The 24,188-nt window shown below is 41.1% G+C and overlaps 1 protein-coding gene across 1 annotated transcript in view; it reads right to left on the reverse strand.

The window, feature by feature from the left end:
• The window catches only part of LOC122554179 (divergent protein kinase domain 1A-like), a 55,030-nt gene extending 31,747 nt beyond the window's left edge, over nt 1–23,283 (reverse strand). Inside the window, exon 1 of the mRNA XM_043698810.1 lies at nt 22,759–23,283. Coding sequence (XP_043554745.1) covers nt 22,759–22,839 — 81 coding nt within the window. The 5' untranslated portion in view covers nt 22,840–23,283. The remainder of the gene's footprint in view (nt 1–22,758) is intronic.
• Between the last annotated feature and the right edge of the window lie 905 nt (nt 23,284–24,188).

Genomic DNA, 24,188 nt, shown 5'->3' on the forward strand with positions numbered 1-24,188 from the left:
AAGGTGTTGGGGGGGAAAAGGAGAAATGAGAAAACTGGCAAAATCCACACTGATGCCATGTGGTTGGAGGGCCCCAAGACAGAAGATGAGGTGCTGTTCCAGGTGTCGGGTGGCTAAGATTTGGTGGTGGAGGTGGCCCAGGACCTACATGTCCTTGGCAGAGTGGGAGAGGGAGTTGAAGTGCTCAGTCACAGGGCAGTGGGATTGTTTCGTAAGTGTGTCCCGGAAATGTGGTCTGAAACTTTTTGCAAGTTAGCGCCCTGTCTCCCCAAGGTGATTGGAGGGGTGGTTCAAGGGTGGAGCTGTGGGAAGTGGAGGAGATGCACTGGAGGGCATAGTTGACTACGTGGGAGAGGAACCCATGTGTTCCAATCTCAACAAGGACAGAAGCCCTCTGGTCCTCACCTTCCACCTCACCAGATACATTGCATCATCCTCCTACACTTCCACCGCCTCCAAACAAACCCCACCACCAGGGATATATTTCCCTTCTCACTCATGTGTGCGTTCCAGATGGACTATTCCCTCCATGACTCCCTTGTTAGGTCCATGTGCCCTACCAATCCACCTCCCCTGTCACAAGTGCAAAACCTGCACTCACACCTCCGCCCTCACCTTTGTCCATAGCCACAAAGGATCCTTCCACATCTAGGGTCTAGATTAGAGCGGTACTGGAAAAGCGCGGCAGTTCAGGCAGCATCCGAGGAGCAATAAAAATCGACGTTTTTACCTGAAGGGCTTTTGCCTGAAACATCGATTTTACTGCTCCTCAGATGCTGCCTGAACTGCTGTGCTTTTCCAGCACCACTCTAATCTAGACTCTGGCTTCCAGCATCTGCAGTCATTATTTTTACCTATCCTTGCACATCTGACAGATTTACCTGTACTTCCACACATGTCATCTACGGTGTCTGTTGCTCTCGATTGGTCTCCTCTACATTGGGGAGACAGGATGCCAACTTGCAGAACATTTCAGAGAACATCTCTGGGACACACGCACTAATCAACCACACTACACTGTGTGACTGAACACTTCAACTCCCTCTCCCACTCTGCCAATGACATGCAGGTCCTGGGCCGTCTCCACCACCAAATCCTAGCCACCCGACATCTGGAGGAAGAACACCTCATCTTCCACCTTGGAAGGCTCCAACCACACAAGATCAATGTGGATTTCACCAGTTTCCTCTCCCCCCCCCACCTTACCCCAGATCCAACCGGCACCGCCCTCTTGACCTGACCATCTTCCTTCCTATCTATTGCATTCCCAGCTACCTTCCTCCCAGCCCCACTCCTCTCCCATTTCTCTCTTAGCCCCCTTGGGCCACCTCCTAATTGCTGAAGAGTTTAAGTTTGAAACGTCGATTCTCCTACTCCTCGGATGCTGCCTGACTGACTGTGCTTTTCCAGCACCACACTCTTCAACTCTGATCTCCAACATCTACAGTCCTCACTTTCTCCTCGGTGAAAATGCCAAGAGTCATTGTGGCCATGCTGAATTTCCTGAGCCTCCTGAGGCAGTAGAGATGTCAGTGCGCTTTCTTGAATGAAATGTTGATGTGGATGGATGGATGGATGGATGGATCAGAATAGATTGTTGGTGATATTTACTTCTAGGGTCCTCAAACTCTTGACCACCTCAGTACCACTGATACAGACAGGCAAGTGTCGTCCACTCCACTTCCTGATGGAGATGACCAGCTCTTTCATTTTGGTGATATTGAGGGAGGGATTATTGTCTTTACACCATACCACTGAGCTGTCTCTTTCCTGTAGTCCGTCTTGTAGTTTGTTTGAGATCCAAATCACTATGGTGGTGTCATCAGGAAATTTATTAAATGGAATTGGAGTTGAATTGAGCCACACAATTGAGCGAGTATAAGGAGTATAGTGAGGGGCTGAGTACGCAGCCTTGGGGGGCACCAGAATTGAAGGATTGTTGTGAAGGTGTTGTTGCCTGCCCTTACTAGTTGTCGTCTGCAGGTCAGGAAATCAAGGACCCAGATGCTGAGGGAGAGGCAGAGGCAGAGTCCTAGGTCTCAGAGTTTGGAGAGGAGTTTGACTGGAATTAGGATGAAGGCAGAGCTAAAGTCCACAATCAAAAGGAGTGTCTCTGTTAATAAGATGTTCCAGGGATGAGTGTAGAGCCGGGGAGATGTCGTCTGCCACGGACCAGTTGCAACAGTAGGCAAATTCTAATGGATCAAGGCAAACTGGGAGGCTGGAGGTGGTGTGTGCCATTACTAACCCCTCTAAGCATTTCATAATGATGGATGTCAGGGCCACCAAGTGGTAGTCATTCAGGCATCTTAGCTGATTTTTCTTTTAAATGGCATAGTCAAAGTATAGAACTTGATTTAAAGTGTGTATGGTCCTATAACATTCCCTGAATAATTCACTGCAGTGAAATAAATGTCAGAAACCATAACATTCAGGTAGAAGGGATAATATTTCTGAAAGCGTCCGTGTAGTACAAATGGCTCAAATGTTCTTGCCCTCAATGTTAACAAACTGAAGACTGCAGAAGAAATTGCATTTTGTAAGCCCAGTCATTACTGGCATTTAAAACTATTGATGTTGTTGGAAGTTTATGTTCCACTTGTTTAAAGTTATCCACATCACCATAACCGCAGATATGGATGCAATGTGTGCATGTGCGCATGAGAATGTGCAAGAGAGCGAGATTGGGGTTTTATCACATTAGCTGAAATCAAAGAGTGTAAATAAAGCAAAACTGCAACATTAGCTAGTGTGTTAATGTGAAACTAAAAATTGTTTGATTAAAACTCATTAATGATCAGTGAGAAAAGTGAAATCAAAACTGAAATTTGAAGCCCATGTCATGCTTTGTGGATAAAAATTGTTCTAGACAACGATTGGAAAAAAAATAAATCAAAAATCCAGGTGAAAAAAAAATCAAAGGTAAACAATCTGCAAAGAAAATTTGGATCATGAGCAAGTTGCATGGAAGCGATTGCACAAATCATTCAAAATACAAAATGTTAAAAGCATTCATAACTATGGAGGAATAGGTTTTAATTTTGCTTTAGGCAAAACTTGGGAAATCAGACATCAACTTCTGGTGAGTGCATATTTGAGGGACACTCTGAAATCATGAATCATGTCTAAGTTACTCTCCCACATTAGAAGATTCATGATGCTATTTATACTCTATGGAATTTAGAAGAATGGGGGGGGGGGGTGAAATCTAAAGAAACATACAGAATACTGAATGGCCTAGACAGAGTGGATATTGGGAAGATGTTTCCATTGGGAGAAGAGACTAGGACCCGCCAGCACACAGCCTTAGAGTACAAGGAAGACCTTTTAGAACGTGGATAAGGAGAAACTTCTTCAGCCAGAGAGTGGAGAATATATGGAATTCACTACCACAGAAGGCTATGGAGACCAGGTCATGAGTATATTTAAGACAGAGATAGACAGGTTGTTGAGTATCAAGGGTTATGGGGAGAAAGCGGGAGAATAGGACTGAGAAAGTTATCAGCCATGATCGAGTGGAAGAGCAAACTCGATGGGCTGAATGGCCTAAATTTCTGCTCCTATGCCTTACGATCTTATTATTTGGCTGAGAGAATCAGCACCAACTCGGGGAATGGATCCTTACTAGATACCCACTACATAGTCCAAAAAGTGGTCTTATCCATGACAGTATAAGTGACATGGTAGAAACATTATGAATCTTAAATAGAGTTATTTGGTATTAGAGATGCATGGAATTTCATTCCTTCAGATTGAAGTTGTTGGAGATTATAGACATTTAAAATTTTTAAAATTGTCTCTCTGATTCTTCTTTTGGCTTTTTGTTTGTGACAAAGTACCTGTACATGGTTCTGCAAATGTGAATACAAAATGTCATGTCTTACACACCACACAGGTGGAAGACAAAAAACAGCAACATAACAATCTTGTTTAAGAAGGGAGTGAAAGGTAAGCCAAATAACTATCAAATCAATTAATCTAATATTAGATGTGGGCAAATGATTAGGATGCAAGTTTCCAATGGAAACTTGCATCCAAGTGTTCAGTCAGTGGAGTAGCTGCAGAAAACCTGACAAAAATAGTGTAAATCTCTACAAATCTAAAATGTAAATATATATCCGTGACATCCCTTTTAAACATGGTGTAGAAAACACTGACCAAGCGAAATATATAATGGGGGTTAAAGTGCTCATTGCAACAATAAATCATGCAAATAAAACTGATGATCCTAATAGATGATTTATATCCTAAAATCACTTAGGGTTTAAATGTGAGCCCAGTTTTGAACTAAAGTAATAGGATGATTAAATTACTACTTTACTGGGTAGTATCGGTCAGCTGAAGTTCACTTACCTATTAGAAAACCAGCCTGTTTTTTTTTCGAAAATGAGATTTAGTTCCAAATCAAAGACCGTCTCTGTAAGGCTGCTACACAGCCCTCCCAATTGAAAATAGGAATCAATGATCTGTTTAATGCCATTATAAATATATATTTCATGAGCTATAATGCTGATCAGACTTAGAATTTCACCAGTGATGCATCTACCTACATTTTTGTGCACATCATTCAAAAATCAACATGTGCATTTTTGTTGAAAATAAAGCAGCAAAAAGCATTGGTTGAAAATAATCTAACAAATGGGGCTAAAATATCAAAACTTCAATTCTTTACGAAGACAACTTCAACTTTTTACTTGATCTTTTCATCCACTTTTTTGCATTTTGACCACTACCCAAGGCTGACAATTGAAAATGATGTTCCAAAGATTTATCTTGTTCCTTCTTCTTTACTTGCTTTTGCTGCCTCAAAGGGTTGCACTCATTGTTTTCCAAATCAAGCGCTTATTCTACCATCAGCTTATGCACTGGATGTTGATAGATACATCAAGTGTATGTGTAAGGAGATTGCAAACATCTTTGGAATAAAGAAAGTGAAGGAAGTGGACAGATGTGAAGATACACAGCAAAAAAAAAAGTATACAGGTATACTGCAGTAGTAACTTTATACTGACAATCAACAGGTAAATTACACATTTCTCACATCACTGTAACAAAACACAAGACAACATGTGACCTGCAGAGAAATAGCTATGAAATAAGTGACCAGGAGCATTAGTTGAAGGATTACTAATCGCCATTCCACTAACAAAACTATACTGCTCTTCTTTAAATATGAAAAAGGTCAAAACATTTATCATGTCCATTTGACAGAGACCACCTGGAGTTAAATGTCTCATCCTAACATTTCCAGCACCTTCCAATTGAAGATGGCAAGACAGGTTAAGACAGTCACTAATAAAGCACGCTATCCAGAGCTTTATCAGTAAGAGTACAGAGTAGAAAAGCAAGGAAGCTAAAATTGCACAGAATAATGGTCTTTTAAAGCGGAAGAGAAACAAGAGTGTGGATTATGGCCCAAGTTCTGAAACCAAGCTTGAACCCACAACCTTCTCACCCAGGATTCATTGTAACATGGTTGACAGGATCATCAATTGCACAAGATAACTGCTCATTGTGCAATGCTAAGCAAGATCACATCAGGTTGAATAGCATTGAGTTAATCTCTCTTGCGGATCCAAAAAGACACCTGAAAACTTCAACAATTTTAAAAAAGTTCAGTTAACGGATTTAAATAAAAAGAACCACGTGAACTAAATTCCTTATTTCAAAGCTTTATTTCTTTTCTTGACTTTATCATAAACTTTCCATGAGCTCCCTCTATGAGGAGATTTAAATAGCTTGCAGCTGATGGCATAATTAAAATCCCTCAAGTCATTTAAAAACAATCAATCATTCTCAACCATTCAATAAAATGTTGCTCAAGACCAGAGAGAAAATAAAAAGGGACTAGCCTTTCGGTTATGAAGTTGACTGTGACAGGAAACAAAGCAGTGATGAACGAACAAAAACTGCAGATGCTGGAAATCAGGAACAAAAACAGAAAATGCTGGAAAGACTCAGGAGATCTGGTAGCATCTGAAGAGAATAGATTAGTCTTTATTGTCACATATACTCAATGAGTACTGTTTATACGTTGCCTATTACAGCGCTAACGCAGATACAAAAGTACCGCTTTTGTTAAAAGATTTGTTAGAGAAATAAAACGTCAAGCATTACAGAAAACAGTACAGTATACATGCTGGCACTTAGCTTCCAGTCTGTACCAAGCTCCGACTCCACACTATGTCAGCTGGCCCGTACGGGAGCAGGCCACTGCAGGAGGCCAGAAGGCCGCCATGCCAGGCCAGGAGGCACCTACAGGCGGCCGCCACGCCAGGCCGGGAGGCTACCACACCATGCTAGGCCAGGGCGCTCCTACGGGAAGAGGCTGGGAGAAAGCAGAGTTAGTGATTTCGCCCCAGTGACCCTTCTTCACAAATGATTGCAGCTGGGAAGAATTTGGCATTTCTGCTGTGTCTGGGAGAATGAATAGCTGCTCATGAAGACAATTCATGGCTGACAATGGGTTGACGAATGAACAGTTGTCTTTAGACTGGATGATGAATTATAGTGAAAATCCCTAGATTGGGCGACCTCTACTCTTTCCCATTTACATTCATGACCTAGGCCATTGTGTACAAGGGCACAGTTTCAGAATTTAACATTAAAACAATATAATGGAAACAACAGAATGATGAGTAGAACCATGGAGGGTGCATTAACAGGTTGTTACTTGATGTTAAGAAGAGTGCAGACAGTCAATACAAAAGAGAGGGCACAATCTTAAAAGGGGATGCAGAAGCAGAGGGACCAAATTGTACTTATGTATAAATTATTGAAGATGGCAAGCCAAGTTAAGAGAGTCATTAAGAAAGAATGCATCATCCTGGGCCTTATCAATAGGACTATAGAGTACTAAAGCTAAGAAGTTACATTAAAATTGTATAAAATTTTGGTTCTGCCTCATCTGAAGTATTTTATCCAGTTCGAAGTATTACACCTTGGGAAGGATATCAACAGGCAGGCTTTAGAAAACACAGTTTCAAGAATGAAATTCCTTATCCCTGGTAATAACAAGAGAGACTGGAGAGGCTGGGACTGTTTTCCATGGAAAAGGCTGAGAGAAGATTTGATAGAGGTATTCAAAATGGGAGAGGGGTGTGGAGGAAAAAAAAAAGAAGAGGTATCTGAACACAAATAGATAAGGAGAAACATCAGGCGAATGGATTGAGAAGCAGAGGGCATATACTTAAGGTAAATGGCAAAGTAGGAGGGAAAAAAAGACTTTAGCGCAGAGAGCGATTAGGATCTGAATGCATTGCATGTGGGGGAAGTCAGGGTCAAATCTTCAAGGCAGAATTAGTTCATTAGCTGGGAAAAAAAAACAACTTTGCAGGGCCATGGGAAAAAAAAATGATATGGAGGTGCCGGTTGGACTGGGGTGGACAAAGTTGAAAAATCACATGATACCAGGTTAAAATATAAACTTTTTAAGTTCATCTGTGGGACTTGGGTGTCACTGGCTGGCCAGCATTGATAGTCCATCCCTATTTGCCCTTGAGAAAGTGGTGGCGAGCTGCCTTCATGAACCACTGCAGTCCACTTGCTGTGGGTTGACCCACAAATGCTGGTAAGGAGGGAATTCAAGGACTTTGACCCAACAACTGTGAAGGAACAGCAGCATTTCCCTCGTCAAGGCGGTGAGTGGCTTGCAGGTGGTGGCGTTCCTAAGTACCTGCTGCCCTTGTCCTTCCAGATGGAAGTGATCATGGGTTTAGAAGGTGCTGTCCAAGGATCTTTGGTGAATTTCTGCAGTGCATCCTGTAGGTAGTACACACTGCTGCTACTAAGCACTGATGGTGAAGGGATTGAATGTTTGTAGATGTGGTGCCGATCACGATGGTGTCAAAGCTTAGAGTGTTGTTGGAGCTGCACCCATCCAGGCAAGTGAGAAGTATTCTATCACACTCCTGACTCGAGCCTTGTAAATGGTGGACAGGCTTTTGGGAGTCAGGAGGAGACTTACTCTCTGCAATCTCGGATCTGCTTTTATAGCCAGTGTTTACATAGTGAGTCCAGTTGAGTTTCTGGTAAATGGTAACCCCCAAGGATGTTCAGTGTGGGATTCAGTGATGGTAATACCATTGAATATCAAGGGCAGTGGTTAGAGTGCCTCTTATTGGTGGTGGTCATTGTCTGGCATTTGTGTAGCGTGAATGTTACTTGTCACTTGTTGGCCCAAGCCAGGATATTGTCCAGATCTTGTTGCATTTCAGCACAGACTGCTTCAGTATCTGAGTCATCACGAATGGTGCTGAACACTGTGCAATCATCGGTGCATATCCCCAGTTATGACCTGATGACAGAGCGAAGGTCATTAATGAAGCAGTTGAAGACTGTTGGGCCAAGGACACTACCCTGAGGGACCTCTGCAGAGGTATCCTGCAGCTAAAATGACTGACCCTCCATAACCATCTTCCTTTGGGCCAGGTATGACTAACCAGTGGAGTGTTTGCCCCCTGAAACCAATCGATTCCAGCGACCTGGACTATAATCTGGTGGTGTGGGATTTTCAACCATGGGAAAAGAGGCATAGGAGTGGCACCAGGTGAACTGCTCTTTCCACATGCCAGCACCGATTCAAAAGGGCAAAATGGGCACCTTCTGCATTATTAACATTCTCTGATTCGATGATTATCAAAACCATTGTCAGAATCTGTACAGCATTTGGGAAAATTTACATGGGCATTTTATTCATTATTAAATACTGCACTGAATGACATATGTCCCAGTCACACAAAAATGAAACTGCAGAACATTCTTGGGGTTCAAAATGACAAACTATTCAAGTGAAGTTGAAGCAAAACATCTGTTACAGATTTTGGAGTGAAGATCCTGTTATCTGGTGAGTTCTATTTTTAAAATCATATTGACTTGCCAATCGAAGTAGTTACACTTACATCTATTATGAAAAGTAAACCAGCACACTCCAGCAGGAAGCACTGAATGTGAGAAGGACACTGAAACTTTTGAATACATAGCATTTAGAGGAAAAAACAATTTCCTGAGAGAGAGTTCTAATCTGAACACCAAGGACAATGAAAAATGTCAGAATATATGTATTCATCCTCACATCTTATACCACTCAGATTTGCATATTTGTCCCCTGAACTAACACTACAAGAACCATATTCTTGAAGAAGAATTTAATTATTGCAACTTCATTTTAAGTTTTTAAAAATGCTGTGTTCTTCAACATTTTATTGTAAAGAGTGATTCTTTGGATCAATTTGTTGCCCAGCCTTAAGTGACCTTGGTATGGTGGTGACAGTGATCTGTCTTTTTGAACTGCTACTGTGGTACAGGTACACCCACAGTGCGGTTAGGTAGGGAGTTACTGGGTTTGAAGCAGCAACAGTGAAGGAATGGAAATGTAGTGTCAAGTCAGGATGGGGTGTAGATTGGGGGGAGTGAGGGGCAACATTTAGACATTGTCAGGCCTCTGGTCTTAGTCCAGATTTGCTGAGCTTATGCTGCAATTTCTGTTTTGGTATCAGTGAACAGAACATTGTTTACAGCTTTTAGACATCTTTTTGTTGGTATGGTTCTTGTTGATTTTGTTCGAGAATTCAAGAGTACGTGGTGATCCCTTGTTTAGAAGGTCTAATTGTGAATGACTAGAATAGTTATCTGCATAAATGTTACAATTAATGAAAACTAAATTCTGAACCAGGCTTTGTCATTATTTTAAAAAAAGAACATCTACTAGGACAAAATGATTCCTATTCAAGTGCATCCAGTTCCACTATTCAACCTTCACGAATGACCTTTTAGCAAATCCTTTTCAGTCACATTCTAACCAGAAGATTTACTACATTCCACAGCATTGTTAAAAAGGAACAAAGAACAATACAGCACAGGAACAGGCCCTTTGGCCCACTAAGACTGCACCGACACATACTGCCTGTCGAAACTAAAACCTTTTGCCTCTATGCTGTGCGGATCACTCTATTCCCTGCCGACTCACAGACCTACCAGATGCCTCTTAAACTGTTGCTATTGTATCCGCCTCCACCACCAGCACGGGTAGCACATTCCAGGCACTTACCACTTTCTGTATAAAAATCCCACCTGTCATGTTTCCTTTAAACTTACCCTTTCCCCAAACAGCAACATCCTCTAGCAACTGACATTTCTGCCCACACCTCCTCCCTCACCTCTATCCAAGGCCCTAAAGGAGCCTTCCACATCCAAAGTTTTACTTGCACATCCACTAATATCATTTATTGTATCCGTTGCTCCCGATGCGGTCTCCTCTACATTGGGGAGACTGGGCGCCTCCTAGCAGAGCGCTTTAGGGAACATCTCCGGGACACCCGCACCAATCAACCACAATGCCCCGTGGCCCAACATTTCAACTCCCCCTCCCACTCTGGCGAGGACATGGAGGACCTGGGCCTCCTCCACCGCCGCTCCCTCACCACCAGACGCCTGGAGGAAGAACGCCTCATCTTCCGCCTCAGAACCCTTCAACCCCTTCCCCCACCTCACCCTAGTTCCAAACTTCCAGCTCAGCACTGTCCCCATAACTTGTCCTACCTGCCTATCTCCTTTTCCACCTATCCACTCCACCCTCTCCTCCCTGACCTATCACCTTTATCCCCTCCCCCACTCACCTATTGTACTCTATGCTACTTTCTCCCCACCCCCACCAGCTTATCTCTCCACGCTCACTGCCTTTATTCCTGAAGAAAGGCTTTTGCCCGAAACGTCGATTTCGCTGCTCCTTGGCTGCTGCCTGAACTGCTGTGCTCTTCCAATACCACTAATCCAGAATCTGGTTTCCAGCATCTGCAGTCATTGTTTTTACCACCTGAATGCTTCTCAGTGCAGCTTGATGAATCTGTTGACATGACTATGCAGCCCTGCTGTGTTTTTGCTTTTTTTTAATTTTCCTTTTTGCGCATGGCGTTTAAGGACATTAACAACAATTAAAGTGGGTTTTCTCATCTTTTCTCTCGATAACGAACGAGATGTGAGAATATTTACAATGAAATCAAGAGATATGTGCTTGAGAAAAAACTAAGTCAAGAAACTGGTTGTGCACCACCCCACATTTAGTGCAAATCTGGGCTTTTGCAAGTATGTTCCTGATTTCCCTTCTCTGACAATAGTCCACCAGCAAGTATCAGCAAATGAAGTTATGGAATCTCTACTGTATTGAAATTTCTCGTTAGGAATGTAAGCTCAATTCAAGCAAGAACCTTACTTGTTTAAATCTTTACTTGACAAACTTAATGCTACCTACGGTAAACTAATCCTTTGTGCTGATATGAAGTCAAGTCAAGGGAAAGTTCTGCGGAGATTTTTAAATCTTATTCCTGAAATTATCATTTTTATTGAATCAAGGAATGAAGTATGCAGTGAACTATTCGGCAAAACATGGTTGCTCAACTTTGTAAGAGATCCATTGTCAAACATTAACAGTAAAATGCAGGGAAAGGATGAATTTAACATGTCTGATCAGTGCTGCGAATGTGTTCAAATTGAAATTGAAGTAGTCGTCTCATTCAAAACCAAAATGCTCCAACACTTGATGTCTGGGAAAAAATTATAAGAAGAATCAAAGACCAAGATGCTCCCACCCAGAATCCTGAGGAAGCTGACTGAGGAATTCAGCAGGAAATTTCAGAAATTAAATCTGATAGAACAAATCATTGTGTTTGTCTAAAATCAAATTCTTACAATAGGTATTGGTGGGTTGACTATCAAATTCTATCAGGTGTTTGATTTACAAATTAATGGAGTTGATGATGGTAATAATCTTTCGGCAAAATCATATTGAACTGAAATTACAGCTGTGGAACAGTGATTTTGGGAATACAAACAGGAAAAGTAGCTGCTTCTATCATCCTGTGCTTTTTATTCCTGATGAAGGGCTTTTGGCTGAAACGTCGATTTCGCTGCTCCTTGGATGCTCCCTGAACTGCTGAGAAGCATTCAGCCTTTCAGGTCCTACTATACTTGCTGAAGGCCATCTTTGGACAGAGATCCTATTTTTGTTATTGTGGAAGCATCAAGTCACAAACGTTCCATTGCTATTATTCTTTCTTTGTTCTAAAAATCTTCAAATCAAACAGTGGCTACAGTCATTGATTCTTTAACTACTTGACCATCTGAGTGATTTCTTGTTCTTTTCCAGAGATGGCAAATTCAAAAATGATACTCATGTGCAGGCCTTACTTTTTTTGCTAGTGTGAATAAAAAACTGCTTTCAAAATATCTTTCAGCTTCTCAAAACTTTTCTGCAAAGCATGCCAACAAATCAGTTGCATGTTAAAGGAAAAACAAATCACTGAATATACTATTTATTGTTGAGTGGTGTCATTACAAATTCCCCTTATCAATACTCTTGTGACAAACAAGGCAAATATTTTTATAATTGTGAACAGAAATTAATTTCCCCATTTTGTGTGGAAGTAATATTTTTTCAGTTTCTTACACGAGATCCAGATTCACCACTCATTAATCGCGAGTCAGGGATGTATTTTAAAAAAAAATGTAAAATACAAAAATGAGCAACTAGGTACAACTGTGAACGTACATTCAGTTAGAGATGTGCACTGTACATGGTAAGGCACCAAATGGAATGTTTTCTTTTTTAAAAACAATTTTAACCATCAGTTGAACTCAAACTTAAATTCTGCACTTGCAACCATCAGGAGTTTAAAATGTGGGCCTGGAAGCAGTTTCACCCTGTACTCGTTTCATCTTATAGTATGGGATGTCATTTTGCTACTGGTGAGGCTGCAAGTAGGCCTGTAAATCCATGCCGCTGGAAAATCCAGGATGTTGTTAGCTTCTTTCAAGCGGGATGGGGATGGTCTTGTGATATTATTGCTAGAATATTAATGCAGAAATCCAGGTAACGTTCTGGGAACCCAGGTTCAAATCATCCTACAGCAGATGGTGGAATCTGAATTCAATTTTAAAAAAAAGCTGGAATTAAGAGTTAAATAACGACCACAAAACTGTTGTTGATTTGTCAGGGGAAAGAAGTCCCACCCAGTTCACTGTCTTTAAAGGAAAGAAGCTTAACATTCTTCTTGGAGAAAGGTGAGGACTGCAGGTGCTGGAGATCAGAGCTGAAAATGTGTTGCTGGAAAAGCACAGGTCAGGCAGCATCCAAGGAACAGGAGAAGGGCTCATGCTCGAAACGTCGATTCTCCTGCTCCTTGGATGCTGCCTGACCTGCTGCGCTTTTCCAGCAACACATTTCAAGCTTAACATCCTTATCTGGTCTGGCTGACATGACTCGAGATTCACTGTAACGTGGTTGACTCTCAGCTGCCCTTTGGGCAATTAGGGACGGGTAATAAATGCTCATACCTTGTGAACAAATTGGAATTAAGTGTGGAGGCAGAGGAAGTTACTTCTGTGGTTGCCAAGTTTTTCCATGGCACCAGATTGGCTTCTGTTGATCAGGTACTATACACTGGGCATGGCAGCATCCCCTTGAACATTTTTTCATCCTGTGCAAAACTCATGAGATCCCTGTGCGCTGGGGTTTTCTGGAAGTAGAAATCATGATGCTTGATGTGTGTACACAACTTCAAGGGAAACACAAGTGGTGTATTACTTCCTCAAAGTATTTTACAACTATTACTTCCTTGGAAGTACTATTGGAGCTTTGCAAATATACAAAGCATACAGCAAGGATAAAGCAATAAATAATCTGTTGATTAACACTGTAACCAAAACCTAATTAAAAACAATTGATCAGTTAGTGAAGCATGCATCATTCCCTGACAATATCACTCTCTCAACCATCTGATGGAATCCCACTTGCCTGACAAACCCAATTTGAATTGTGGCTGTAGATTGCTACAGGATCACTTATTTTCACTTGCTCTCAGTAACCAACTGCCTATTATTTAATTTCCAGAGCACTCAGGTCTCTTGGGCTGAATAGTAAATTGTCAAACTTATTGTACTCCAATTCACTTCTTTTCAGTCTACAGAGATTCACAGCATACAATAGAATTTGCTAAAAATGTGTCACATAACGTACATGTCCTAAACGGAAGAATGTATCGTAATACAAGTCAAGGCACTGCATGTTCTCCGAGAAACATGGCAAGGATTGTACATGAACTTGAATGGTGCTATTTAAAACTTATGGGCATATAATTCAATCAACAAAATGATCCTTTATCCTGAAGGGAATTTTATTGTAGTTTAAACCAGATGTCTGAGAGAAGGCTCAACTTAATATAGATATTTACAAATCTATATTACCAGGATCAACTAGAAATTGTCACAATAGTTCTCAAAAAGCTGCATTTATTAAAATCAGCTGAAGTTACTATAAAACATGTATGCTGTTCATCTGTAAAAAAGTTTCAGAATCAGATTATTACTGTTCAGAAGACCATCTGTCCATCATTTTGCATGGTGGATTTTGACTTAATACAAAACTCCTGCCTTCTTTCATAATCCTGCACGAGATGATTACTTAAATTGACACAATGTCCTCTTGAATGCTTCAATAAAAACAAACTTTCTTCCGCCACGATTCCAGGTAGTGCATTGCAAACCTGAACCATGTGGTGTCAAAGTTCTCACATTTGCTTTTTTTTGCCAAAGATTTTAAAAGTGTGTCTGTAGAACATAGACCCTCTGATTTTTTATTCTATTTTGAGCAGGAACAGTTTCTTTAATCCATTGTGTTCAGACCTGTATCGATTTTGAAATCTTCTATTTAAAAAACCCTCCCTTCAGCTCTCTTCTCCCAAGGAAAACATTCTCAGCCTTCCAAGCTATTGTCACAAGTGAAGTTCATCATCCCTAGAACCATTTTTGAATCTCATCTGCATTCAGATCCTTCCCAAAGTATGATATATATGGGGCATGGTGGTTCAGTAATTAGCACTGCTGTCTCACAGCACCAGGGACCTGGGTTCGATTCCATCCTCTGATAACTAAGCTCCTGGGGAATACCCGAACAGTTTCCTCCCATAGTCCAAAGATGTGCAGGCTAGGTGGATTAGCCTTGGGAAGTGCAGGATTACAAAGACAAGTTAAGGGGAGGGGAGAGGAAGTGATGGGTGACTGACTCTGGGTAGGATGCTCTAGGGGTGGACTCAAATGGGATGAATGGCCTATTTCAATACTCTAGGGATTTTATGATACAATAAACTTGATCTGATATATAGTTAAATATACTCCTTATTGCAGCGCTTAGTCATTTACACTAACTTCCTCTTTCCAAGGAGCATCAGCATTGTACAAATGATTTCTGGTACTGTGTGCTGGTGCATACCATTCAGGAATGATATGGGTGAAAAAGACTTACTTACCCTGTCACAAATACCTGACCAAAATTGAAATTCTCCCAGATGCTGTCTATATCAATCGTGAGGACAGAAACAAAATAAAAGAGAAAGGACACTGACTAGAGAACAAAATAACTCAGCGTGCAGAAGACACCCCAAAAATCACTTCACAGCCCAGTTATTTTTAAGATATAGCTATTGCTAGGCAAGTAAAATGGAATGGAAAGTAGAAGTCTCAATTAGAAACTGGGTTCATTGATAATTAATAACCAGGTCAGAGCAAATAAAGTAGAGCAAAAACAAAATGCTAGAGAAATTCTGCACGTCTGGCAGCATTTGCAGGGAAAGCAGAGTCAACCTTTTGGGTCCAGTGACCCTTCTTCAGCATCTCCAATCTGTTTTTCATTTCAGCTGCTCTTTGAGTTTTGTTACATGTAAGATATGATTGCAATTAAGTCCAGTTTATAATCATGCACATCAGCTAAGTATCATTCTTTTTCAGATAGCAAGTATAAACTTTATATTATTGAAGTACCCTAATCTATCCTTTAGGCAATAAATGCTGGCCTAGCAAGTGATGTTCACATGCTGTGAACAAATTAAAAAATACAAATTTATTGCAGTCTGTTATTTTCAGATTTGTCCTTGTTACTACAAAATCAAATCCATAGAAAAGGCAACAGTACTACTGATTAATATTGATATTTTACAGGTTCTAGTTAAAAGCTCTAGTACAAAAAATAATTCTAAGACAGTGGTCTCAATTTAAATAAAATACTGAAGACTTGAATACAAATATTTGACCAGTACTAAATGATCCAGTGCATTAGGAACAAAGACTATTTAGCCCCAAAAGCCTATTCCAATATTCACTTAAATGATGGCTAGTTAATGATTGACTCCACGTACGCTGAACTCAATATCTCTCAAAACCTTTTTGTTCACACATCTCATTTGAAATTTACAACCAAATCAACTATAAACTGCTATTTGAAGAGTTTCTACCACTACACAGGTAGCTAGAAATATTTTCCAACTCCGCTGCTCTAAATTTTATCCTACTTCCCAATGTCAAGAGTTGCTTTCTATCTATTCCTTCACTTCCCACAATGTCTTCCTAAGACAAGTTGAAAAATTGAGATGGTTATTTGCACATAAACAAATTGATGCATTTTTAAGTTTTACATGCATATGCTTAACGTCAGATGTACAGCATGGAAACAGACCCTTCGGTTCAACCCGTCCATGCCGACCAGATATCCAAACCCAATCTAGTCCCACCTGCCAGCACCCGGCCCATATCCCTTCAAACCCTTCCTATTCGTATACTTATCCAAATGTCTCTTAAATGTTGCAATTGTACCAGCCTCCACCACATCCTCTGGCAGCTTATTCCATACACGTACCACCCTCTGCGTGAAAAAGTTGCCCCTTAGGTCTCTTTATATCTTTCCCCTCCCACCCGAAACCTATGCCCTCTAGTTCGGGACTCCCCCACCCCAGTGAAAAGACGTTGTCTATGTATCCTATTATGCCCCTCAATTTTGTAAACCTCTAAAGGTCACCCCTCAGCCTCCGACGCTCCAGGGAAAACAGCCCCAGCTTGTTCAGCCTCTCCCAGTAGCTCAGATCCTCCAACCCTGGCTACATTATTGGAAATCTTTTCTGAACCCTTTCAAGTTTCATAACATCTTTCTGGTAGGAAGGAGACCAGAACTGCACGCAATATTCCAACAGTGGCCTTACCGATGTCCTATACAGCCACAACATGACCTCCCAACTCCTGTATTCAATACTCTAACCAATAAAGGAAAGCATACCAAACGCCTTCTTCACTATCCTATCTACCTGTGACTCCACTTTCAAGGAGCTATGAACCTGCACTCCAAAGTCTCTTGTTCAGCAACACTCCCTAGGACCTTACCATTAAGTGTATAAGCCCTGCTAAGATTTGCTTTCCCAAAATGCAACACCTCGCATTTATCTGAATTAAACTCCATCTGCCACTTCTCAGCCCATTGGCCCATCTGGTCCAGATCCTGTTGTAATCTGAGGTAACCCTCTTCGCTGTCCACTACACCTCCAATTTTGGTGTCATCTGCAAACTTACTAACTGTACCTCTTATGCTCACATCCAAATAATTTGTGTAAATGACAAAAAGTAGTGGACCCAGCACCGATCCTTGTGGCACTCCACTGGTCACAGGCCTCCAGTCTGAAAAACAACCCTCCACCACCACCCTCTGTCTTCTACCTTTGAGCCAGTTCTGTATCCAAATGGCTAGTTCTCCCTGTATTCCGTGAGATCTAACCTTGCTAACCAGTCTCCCATGGGGAACCTTGTCAAACACCTTACTGAAGTCCATATAGATCACATCTACTGCTCTGCCCTCAATCTTCTTTGGTACTTTCTTCAAAACACTCAATCAAGTTTGTGAGACATGATTTTCCATGCACAAAGCCATATTGACTATCCTAAAATCAGTCCTTGTCTTTCCAAATACATGTACATCGTGTCTCTCAGGATTCCCTCCAACAACTTGCCCACCACTGACGTCAGGCTCAATGGTCTATAGTTCCCGGGGCTGTCCTTACCACCCTTCTTAAACAGTGGCACCATGTTAGCCAACCTCTAGTCTTCCAGCACCTCACCTGGGACTATCGATAATACAAATAGCTCAGCAAGAGGCCCAGCAATCACTTCTCTCGCTTCCCACAGAGTTCTAGGGTACACCTGATCAGGTCCTGGGGATTTATCCACCTTTAACCGTTTCAAGACATCCATCACTTCCTCCTCTGTAATCTGGACATTTTGCAGGATGTCACCATCTATTTCCCTCCATTCTATATCTTCCATATCCTTTTCCACAGTAAATACTGATGCAAAATACTGATCTTTGAGGGGCCCTATTCTCTCCCTAGTTACCCTTTTGTCCTTAATGTATTTGTTGGAAAATACAAACAGTTTGAATGCTGGGACAGAAATGGGTTTCCAAGCAGCCCTTTCAATATACGAAGGAGCCTGTAGCACTGATTAATTTCATTCAGTATTCCTTAACACCATGTTTTGCAGCATGTTGCCCCACAACAGATTTTGTGCCAGATTGTCCTCTAACTCTTTATTCGTTACGATCTGGTGAATCACAAACAGTTAAAATACAAAATGACATTCAAAAGATACATTAATGTCATAATCACAATTACGTGGACTTACAAAACATTTAGACTTCCATTTTTTTCATATTGCAACTCTGGTCTATCCAGCCAAACAACAAAGAAAGAAAGTCCTATTGACACACTTAAGATTCCACTCCTCCCCTACTGGTGTGGTGTGGCTGCTATACTTATAATCAATAGGACTTTCTGACATTGCCACCCAAACCATCATGCCCTACTACCATAAACTTTAACTACAGGTCACAGAGCTCAAGATTACAGATATCTCATGACTGGGTTTTAAGAAAATATTTAGTTAAAATTATGAGTTTAAAAGGTTGCATTTTATAAAGACCAGATTGTTGCTTATCTATAATTATCTTTTAAATGAATGACTTGCTCAGCGAAGATGTCTAACAGCCAAGTAAGTTGCAGTGCATCTGGTGACATTTGTAGGCCAGACGAGGTAAGGATAGCTCAATTCCTTCCCCCAAAAAAAAGGATGCTCATGAACCACATGGTTTTTTAAAAAAAAACACAAATCAATGATCACAGATTCACCCCAGGTCAGCTTTCTATTCTAGAAATGAAAGATAGCGTCTTTTATTTGTGATTTTGGACTGTAGACAGAAAAGAAGACAAACTATTTTGAAACCTAGGGGTGAAGTATTTGATACCTATGGAGGACACATTGCAGCTACACAAACAAACTAGAGCAGAGAGTTTGTGTACGAGTGAAGGTGATTGGATTGAGGATGAGGAAGCAATTCTCATTGACAGGCAGAGGATCTTTGTCAATCACTACATGATTAAATGTCAGGTAGTTGACTAGATTGGACTGTACGCAAGACAATGAGAAGCTGGTCAGACCAGAAGAACCATCAATCGGTCTGCAAAGTACAGAAACCTGGGTCTGAAAAATCTGGTAGTTTGGGTGTTCTGTATGTTTCTTTTACAAACTAACTTTCATAATGGCTTTGGAAACACGGAGTTGATTTCCAGGGTGCTAGTGAGTCATGACGAGATTTATTAAGTTCATCAACTGCCTTGGTGGGATCTGGATCCATATTCTCTTGTGAATTTAATATAGGATAACAAGTATCTGCCCTAAGGTCTCTCAACATATACTTTCTGGCCAATTGTGGTTATTCTTAAAGATAAATGTGGCCAGGTCAATAATCATGCATGGTTATCTCTGGGATCTTAGCACACCCACAGTCTAGTCAAGAAGTACAAGTTACTGAAAAAAATTTTCAGTAACTCTTCCAAAGGAACAATTACATTGCACCTGATCTTGAAGCAAACATGTTTCAGAAGTAGATGCGTGAACTAAGCAGCTTGTAATATAGCAGGTTTTCTCCAAATTAAAAAAAAATCCAAATACAAAACAACTGCAAAGATAGTTCAAAAAGAAGTTTCAATTCCCCCCCCATGGTGCCTTTTCCTCATTAACCATGAAATTAGATAAATAAACCAGGCATCGTCACAATATTTCAAAATAATGCCCACAAAAATTAATAAAGTTGAATCATCCACATAACCAAACTACCAAATGAAAGTGTTAAGAATGTTGGATTGTGCTTTAAACTATCCATTTAGATACAAGCTGAAATAATTGCATTTTCAAAAGATAGCTAGACAGAATCTCTACCTGAATACACAAAGTTATAGAAATTGAATTTAAGAGGGGAAGAAAACAACCCTGAAAACTCAAAGATGTTAGTCTGCCAAGGTACCGAAATTAAAAGAGCAACCAGAGACTAAAAACCTCATAGCTCACTGCACTGGAATGAGTGTAAAGACAAATGCTAAACAGAGAGAGGGGAAAAAAAACCCAGAATCATAGAATTACTACTGTGTAAAAGGAAGCCCTTCAGCCCATTGTGTCTGCATCAACTCTCTAAATGAACTTTTCACTTTGTACCTTCCATTTCTCTTGCCTTATAATCAAGAATTCTGAGGATTTAGAATCAACTTGGAAGAGTTGCCTAGCTTGCATTAGGAAAGTCTGCGATAATTTCTGAGTGCAAGACACTTACAGTTAGAAATAGGTTGAGAAAATTAAAAGAACAGAAATAAATCCTTGAGATTCAACAATGACTTTGGCCTGAATTAACAATTCAATGTCTCTTAAAGTACAGAATAACATACGCCTGGGAAATGTGTTTTTCGGTTCTGCCAGAGTGGGTAGATGTTGCATTCTGTATTCAAAGTTTTTAGTTAGTTGCCTCCAAAGGCAGTGTTTAGTCAATAGTGCTTTTCATTTTTGGTTACAGTAAGCATATAGAACATTGACATGCTATCCTTTCAGCTATGAACTGGAAATTTGAGTTTACTTTTAAAAACGGTATTGGCCTCAGATTGGAACAGAATGCTTTTACATGGCATTTTTCATACACCTCAGGATGTCCCAAGGCACTTTATAGTCAGATAAAATACTTTTGAAACATAATCACCATTGAACTGTAGTAATGCAGCAGCCAATTTTTAAATAATAATAATATAATAATAATAATTTTTATTATTTACCCATTGCTCTTGATGTGGCCTCCTTGACATTCAGGAGACAGGACACCAACTTGTTGAATGCCAACTTTCAGAGAACATCTCCAGGACACACGCACTAAACAACCCCTCTGTCCTGTGGCCGACCACTTCAACTCCCCCTCCATCAAGGACATGCAAGTCTTTGGCCTCCTCCAACACCAAACTCTAGCCACCCGACACCTGGAGGAAGAACGCCTCATCTTCCACCTTGGGACCCTCCAACCACACGGAATCAGTGTCATTTTCACCAGTTTCCTCATCTCTTCTCACCTTATCCCAGATCCAATCCTCCAACTCAGTACCACACACTTGAACTGTCCATTTTCCTGCCCATCTATCCACTCCACCTTATCAGCCCCCACCTCAAGCTACCTATTGCATTCCCAGCTACCTTTTCCCAGCCCAACTCCCCTCCCATTTATCTCTCAGCCCCCTCGGGCCTGCCCACATTATTGATGCTTGACTCTCCTGCTCATAGGATGCTGCCTGACTGGCTATGCTTTTCCAGCGCCACACTTGTTTATTGGTCATTATTTATAGGTCAGCGTAACTGTAAATATTACCACTCTATTCACCCCACAGATGAGTCCAATTTTATATTTACCAGTAAATGCACATTTGCAAACAAAAAAAAACCCAGTAATGCTTCATCAGCAACAGGAATCCAAGTAAAAAGAATTTAACTGAAAGAGGGCCATTCAGGACTTTTCTGGTATTGTATCTGAAGCACGGTCCGGGGCTCAAACTAAATCTGAGGTTTCCTCCACAGGCTGGGACCGTGAACGGGAAACAAGATTTCAGGTTCAATCCTAGCCCTTTTTTTCCCCTTTGGCTTAAGGCAAGACCAATGTGGATTATCATTCTACAATCTGTTTGAATATTTTTTGCAAAATGAACTGACAGAAAAATTAAATCACGGCATAGCAACAGAGACCTATCTTTGCTACGAACATTTCATAGTTAGAAGTGCGTCACCCCTTCAGGGTTTACAACATTGTGCCATAATGATTCAAATCCCTTTTTGGGGAAACATCGCACTTTAATGCAATCTGGCGTCTAACCAGTTCAAAGAAATAACCAAATGAACTCGCTAACAACTAAATGAAATTAAAGAAACGAAGTATATTTTAAGGAAATCGAAGACAAGTCGTAAAACAGAAAAATCTAGGTTAATTTCACACAGATCATCAGTAGACTCCATAAAATGGAGTGTGCTGCAATCTAACTGCAAAGACCGCAAGCCACATTATTTTCAGCACAAATCCATATTCATTCATTCATGCATTATATACCTACCGCAGGAAAATGAAAATTCACAGACTTTTAATAGAGAGAGAAAATTCTTATGTCAAGAAAAGGTGCAAAGATAACTAACATTTTCATACATAAATTCATGTAAACAGGGACACTTGAGACTGGTCACACCGGTGATGCGCGCACACCAAGGGTATTTTCTCTGCACACACCAAGTGTGCAAAGAACACATTGTCAATCCATCGCAAAGGTGAGAGTATGTGAAGGTTGCTCTCCTCCCACTGCGCCACAGCCGTTCGTTCATTCATTCATTCACTGACTCCAGGGGTCTCCATGGAGAGCGCGAGCCGCCGGCGGGATAGAGGCAGGTCACGTGATTGTGCCGCTTGACCGTTTTCACATTTTCAAAAAAAAACGACCAGTAGGTTTTTTTTCAAGACTTCCACTTTCCCAGATTCAGCTTGCGCTTTCCATTTAAGCATGTAATTCGGGGATATGTTGTTCATATACGTCGGTCTAACCTTACCTGAATGTAGTAGTGGCTGCCACAGATCTTCCTCAAAGAGGCCCAGGAAAGCAATCCCCTCGCCATGGTAATAGAGCGCATCCACTCTCCTGTGTCTCTTTTTCCCTTTGCTCACACCGTCCAACACTTCACAGCCGCCTGACTCCAACCCACACACATCAGCGACCACACCTTGTAGGGTTTAGACTTCATTTGTCCCACGGTCTCTCCTCCTCCTCCTCCTCCCTTTACCCCGGTTTTGTTTGAAGGCGTCATTTGCGCTTCCAAGCGACTCCAACCGCTTCTGTTAAAGGCGCAACAGCTTCTGGAAAACGGCCAATCCGCTAGACAGAATTTAGCCGACGGAATTTTTCGATGTAACGAAGTGTACACGCAGCGAAAAATCTTCTCCCCACCCCCTTTTCAATTACGTAATATTGCCACGAGTTTTGAGTCAGCGCAAGGAATATTCGTACGTATTTAAAATTAGATTTTAACAGCTGCGAAAGGTGACAACACACGTTTATGTGGCGCCTTTCACGACCAGCAAGCGTTTCCAAATCACTTTATAAGCCAATGAGCAAGTACTTTTGAGGTTTGTCACTGTGGTGGTATAAGAAATAGAGCATCCAATCTGAACACAGTAAGCTCTCACAAACGAAAATACTATAGTGCCAGAAAATCTGTTTCTGCTGTGTTTTGGAATTGGTAGACAAATATTGGACCAGGCAGTAATAATAACTCTGCTCTTCTAAATACCTGTAGTTCCACACGATCTTTTACATTCACCTGAGAGGTTGTGCATTCAAATATCTGCTGTAAGGCTTGATGAGTCAAAAAGTGTGGCGCTGGAAAAGCACAGCTGGTCAGGTAGCAGGAGAGTCGACGTTTCGAGCATAAATTCTTCATCCGGAATCATATTCCAGTTTATGCTCCAAACGTTGACTATCCTGCTCCTCAGATGCTGCCTGACCGGCTGTGCTTTTCCAGCACCACACTTTTTGACTCTGATCTCCAGCATCTGCAGTCCTCACTTTCTCCCCTAACACTGTCTGAATTAGGTGTGAGAAACGAAGTTCACTGCCAAATAATTTTAGTCCGAGTCAAATTCCGAAGTAGTCTTTATTCATACGTTCTTGCAAGCCCGGGTGACCACAAAGTCGGCACACTTCTGAATAATATTATTTCACATTTATACAGTTTTCTATGAGGCTCCCTGTACCTCCCCTTTTACCTCGTATGTGACAGTTGTATTGCTCTGTGCAGCTGCTAATCTAATCGGCTTACCACATCTGTCTGTGGCCTGTTGTTAGCGTGCAACTCCCCTTGATAGCTGAGTCTTATTACTTTTGATGATGCAACACTGGGTCTTACCACTTCTGCACACTGAGTCTTTATGACTTCTGAGTACCTGACTTCTGCAGAAGCAACACTTAGACATATTTTCCACA

The sequence above is a fragment of the Chiloscyllium plagiosum genome, chromosome 11, assembly GCF_004010195.1.
Source record: "Chiloscyllium plagiosum isolate BGI_BamShark_2017 chromosome 11, ASM401019v2, whole genome shotgun sequence".
Lineage (NCBI taxonomy): Eukaryota > Metazoa > Chordata > Chondrichthyes > Orectolobiformes > Hemiscylliidae > Chiloscyllium > Chiloscyllium plagiosum.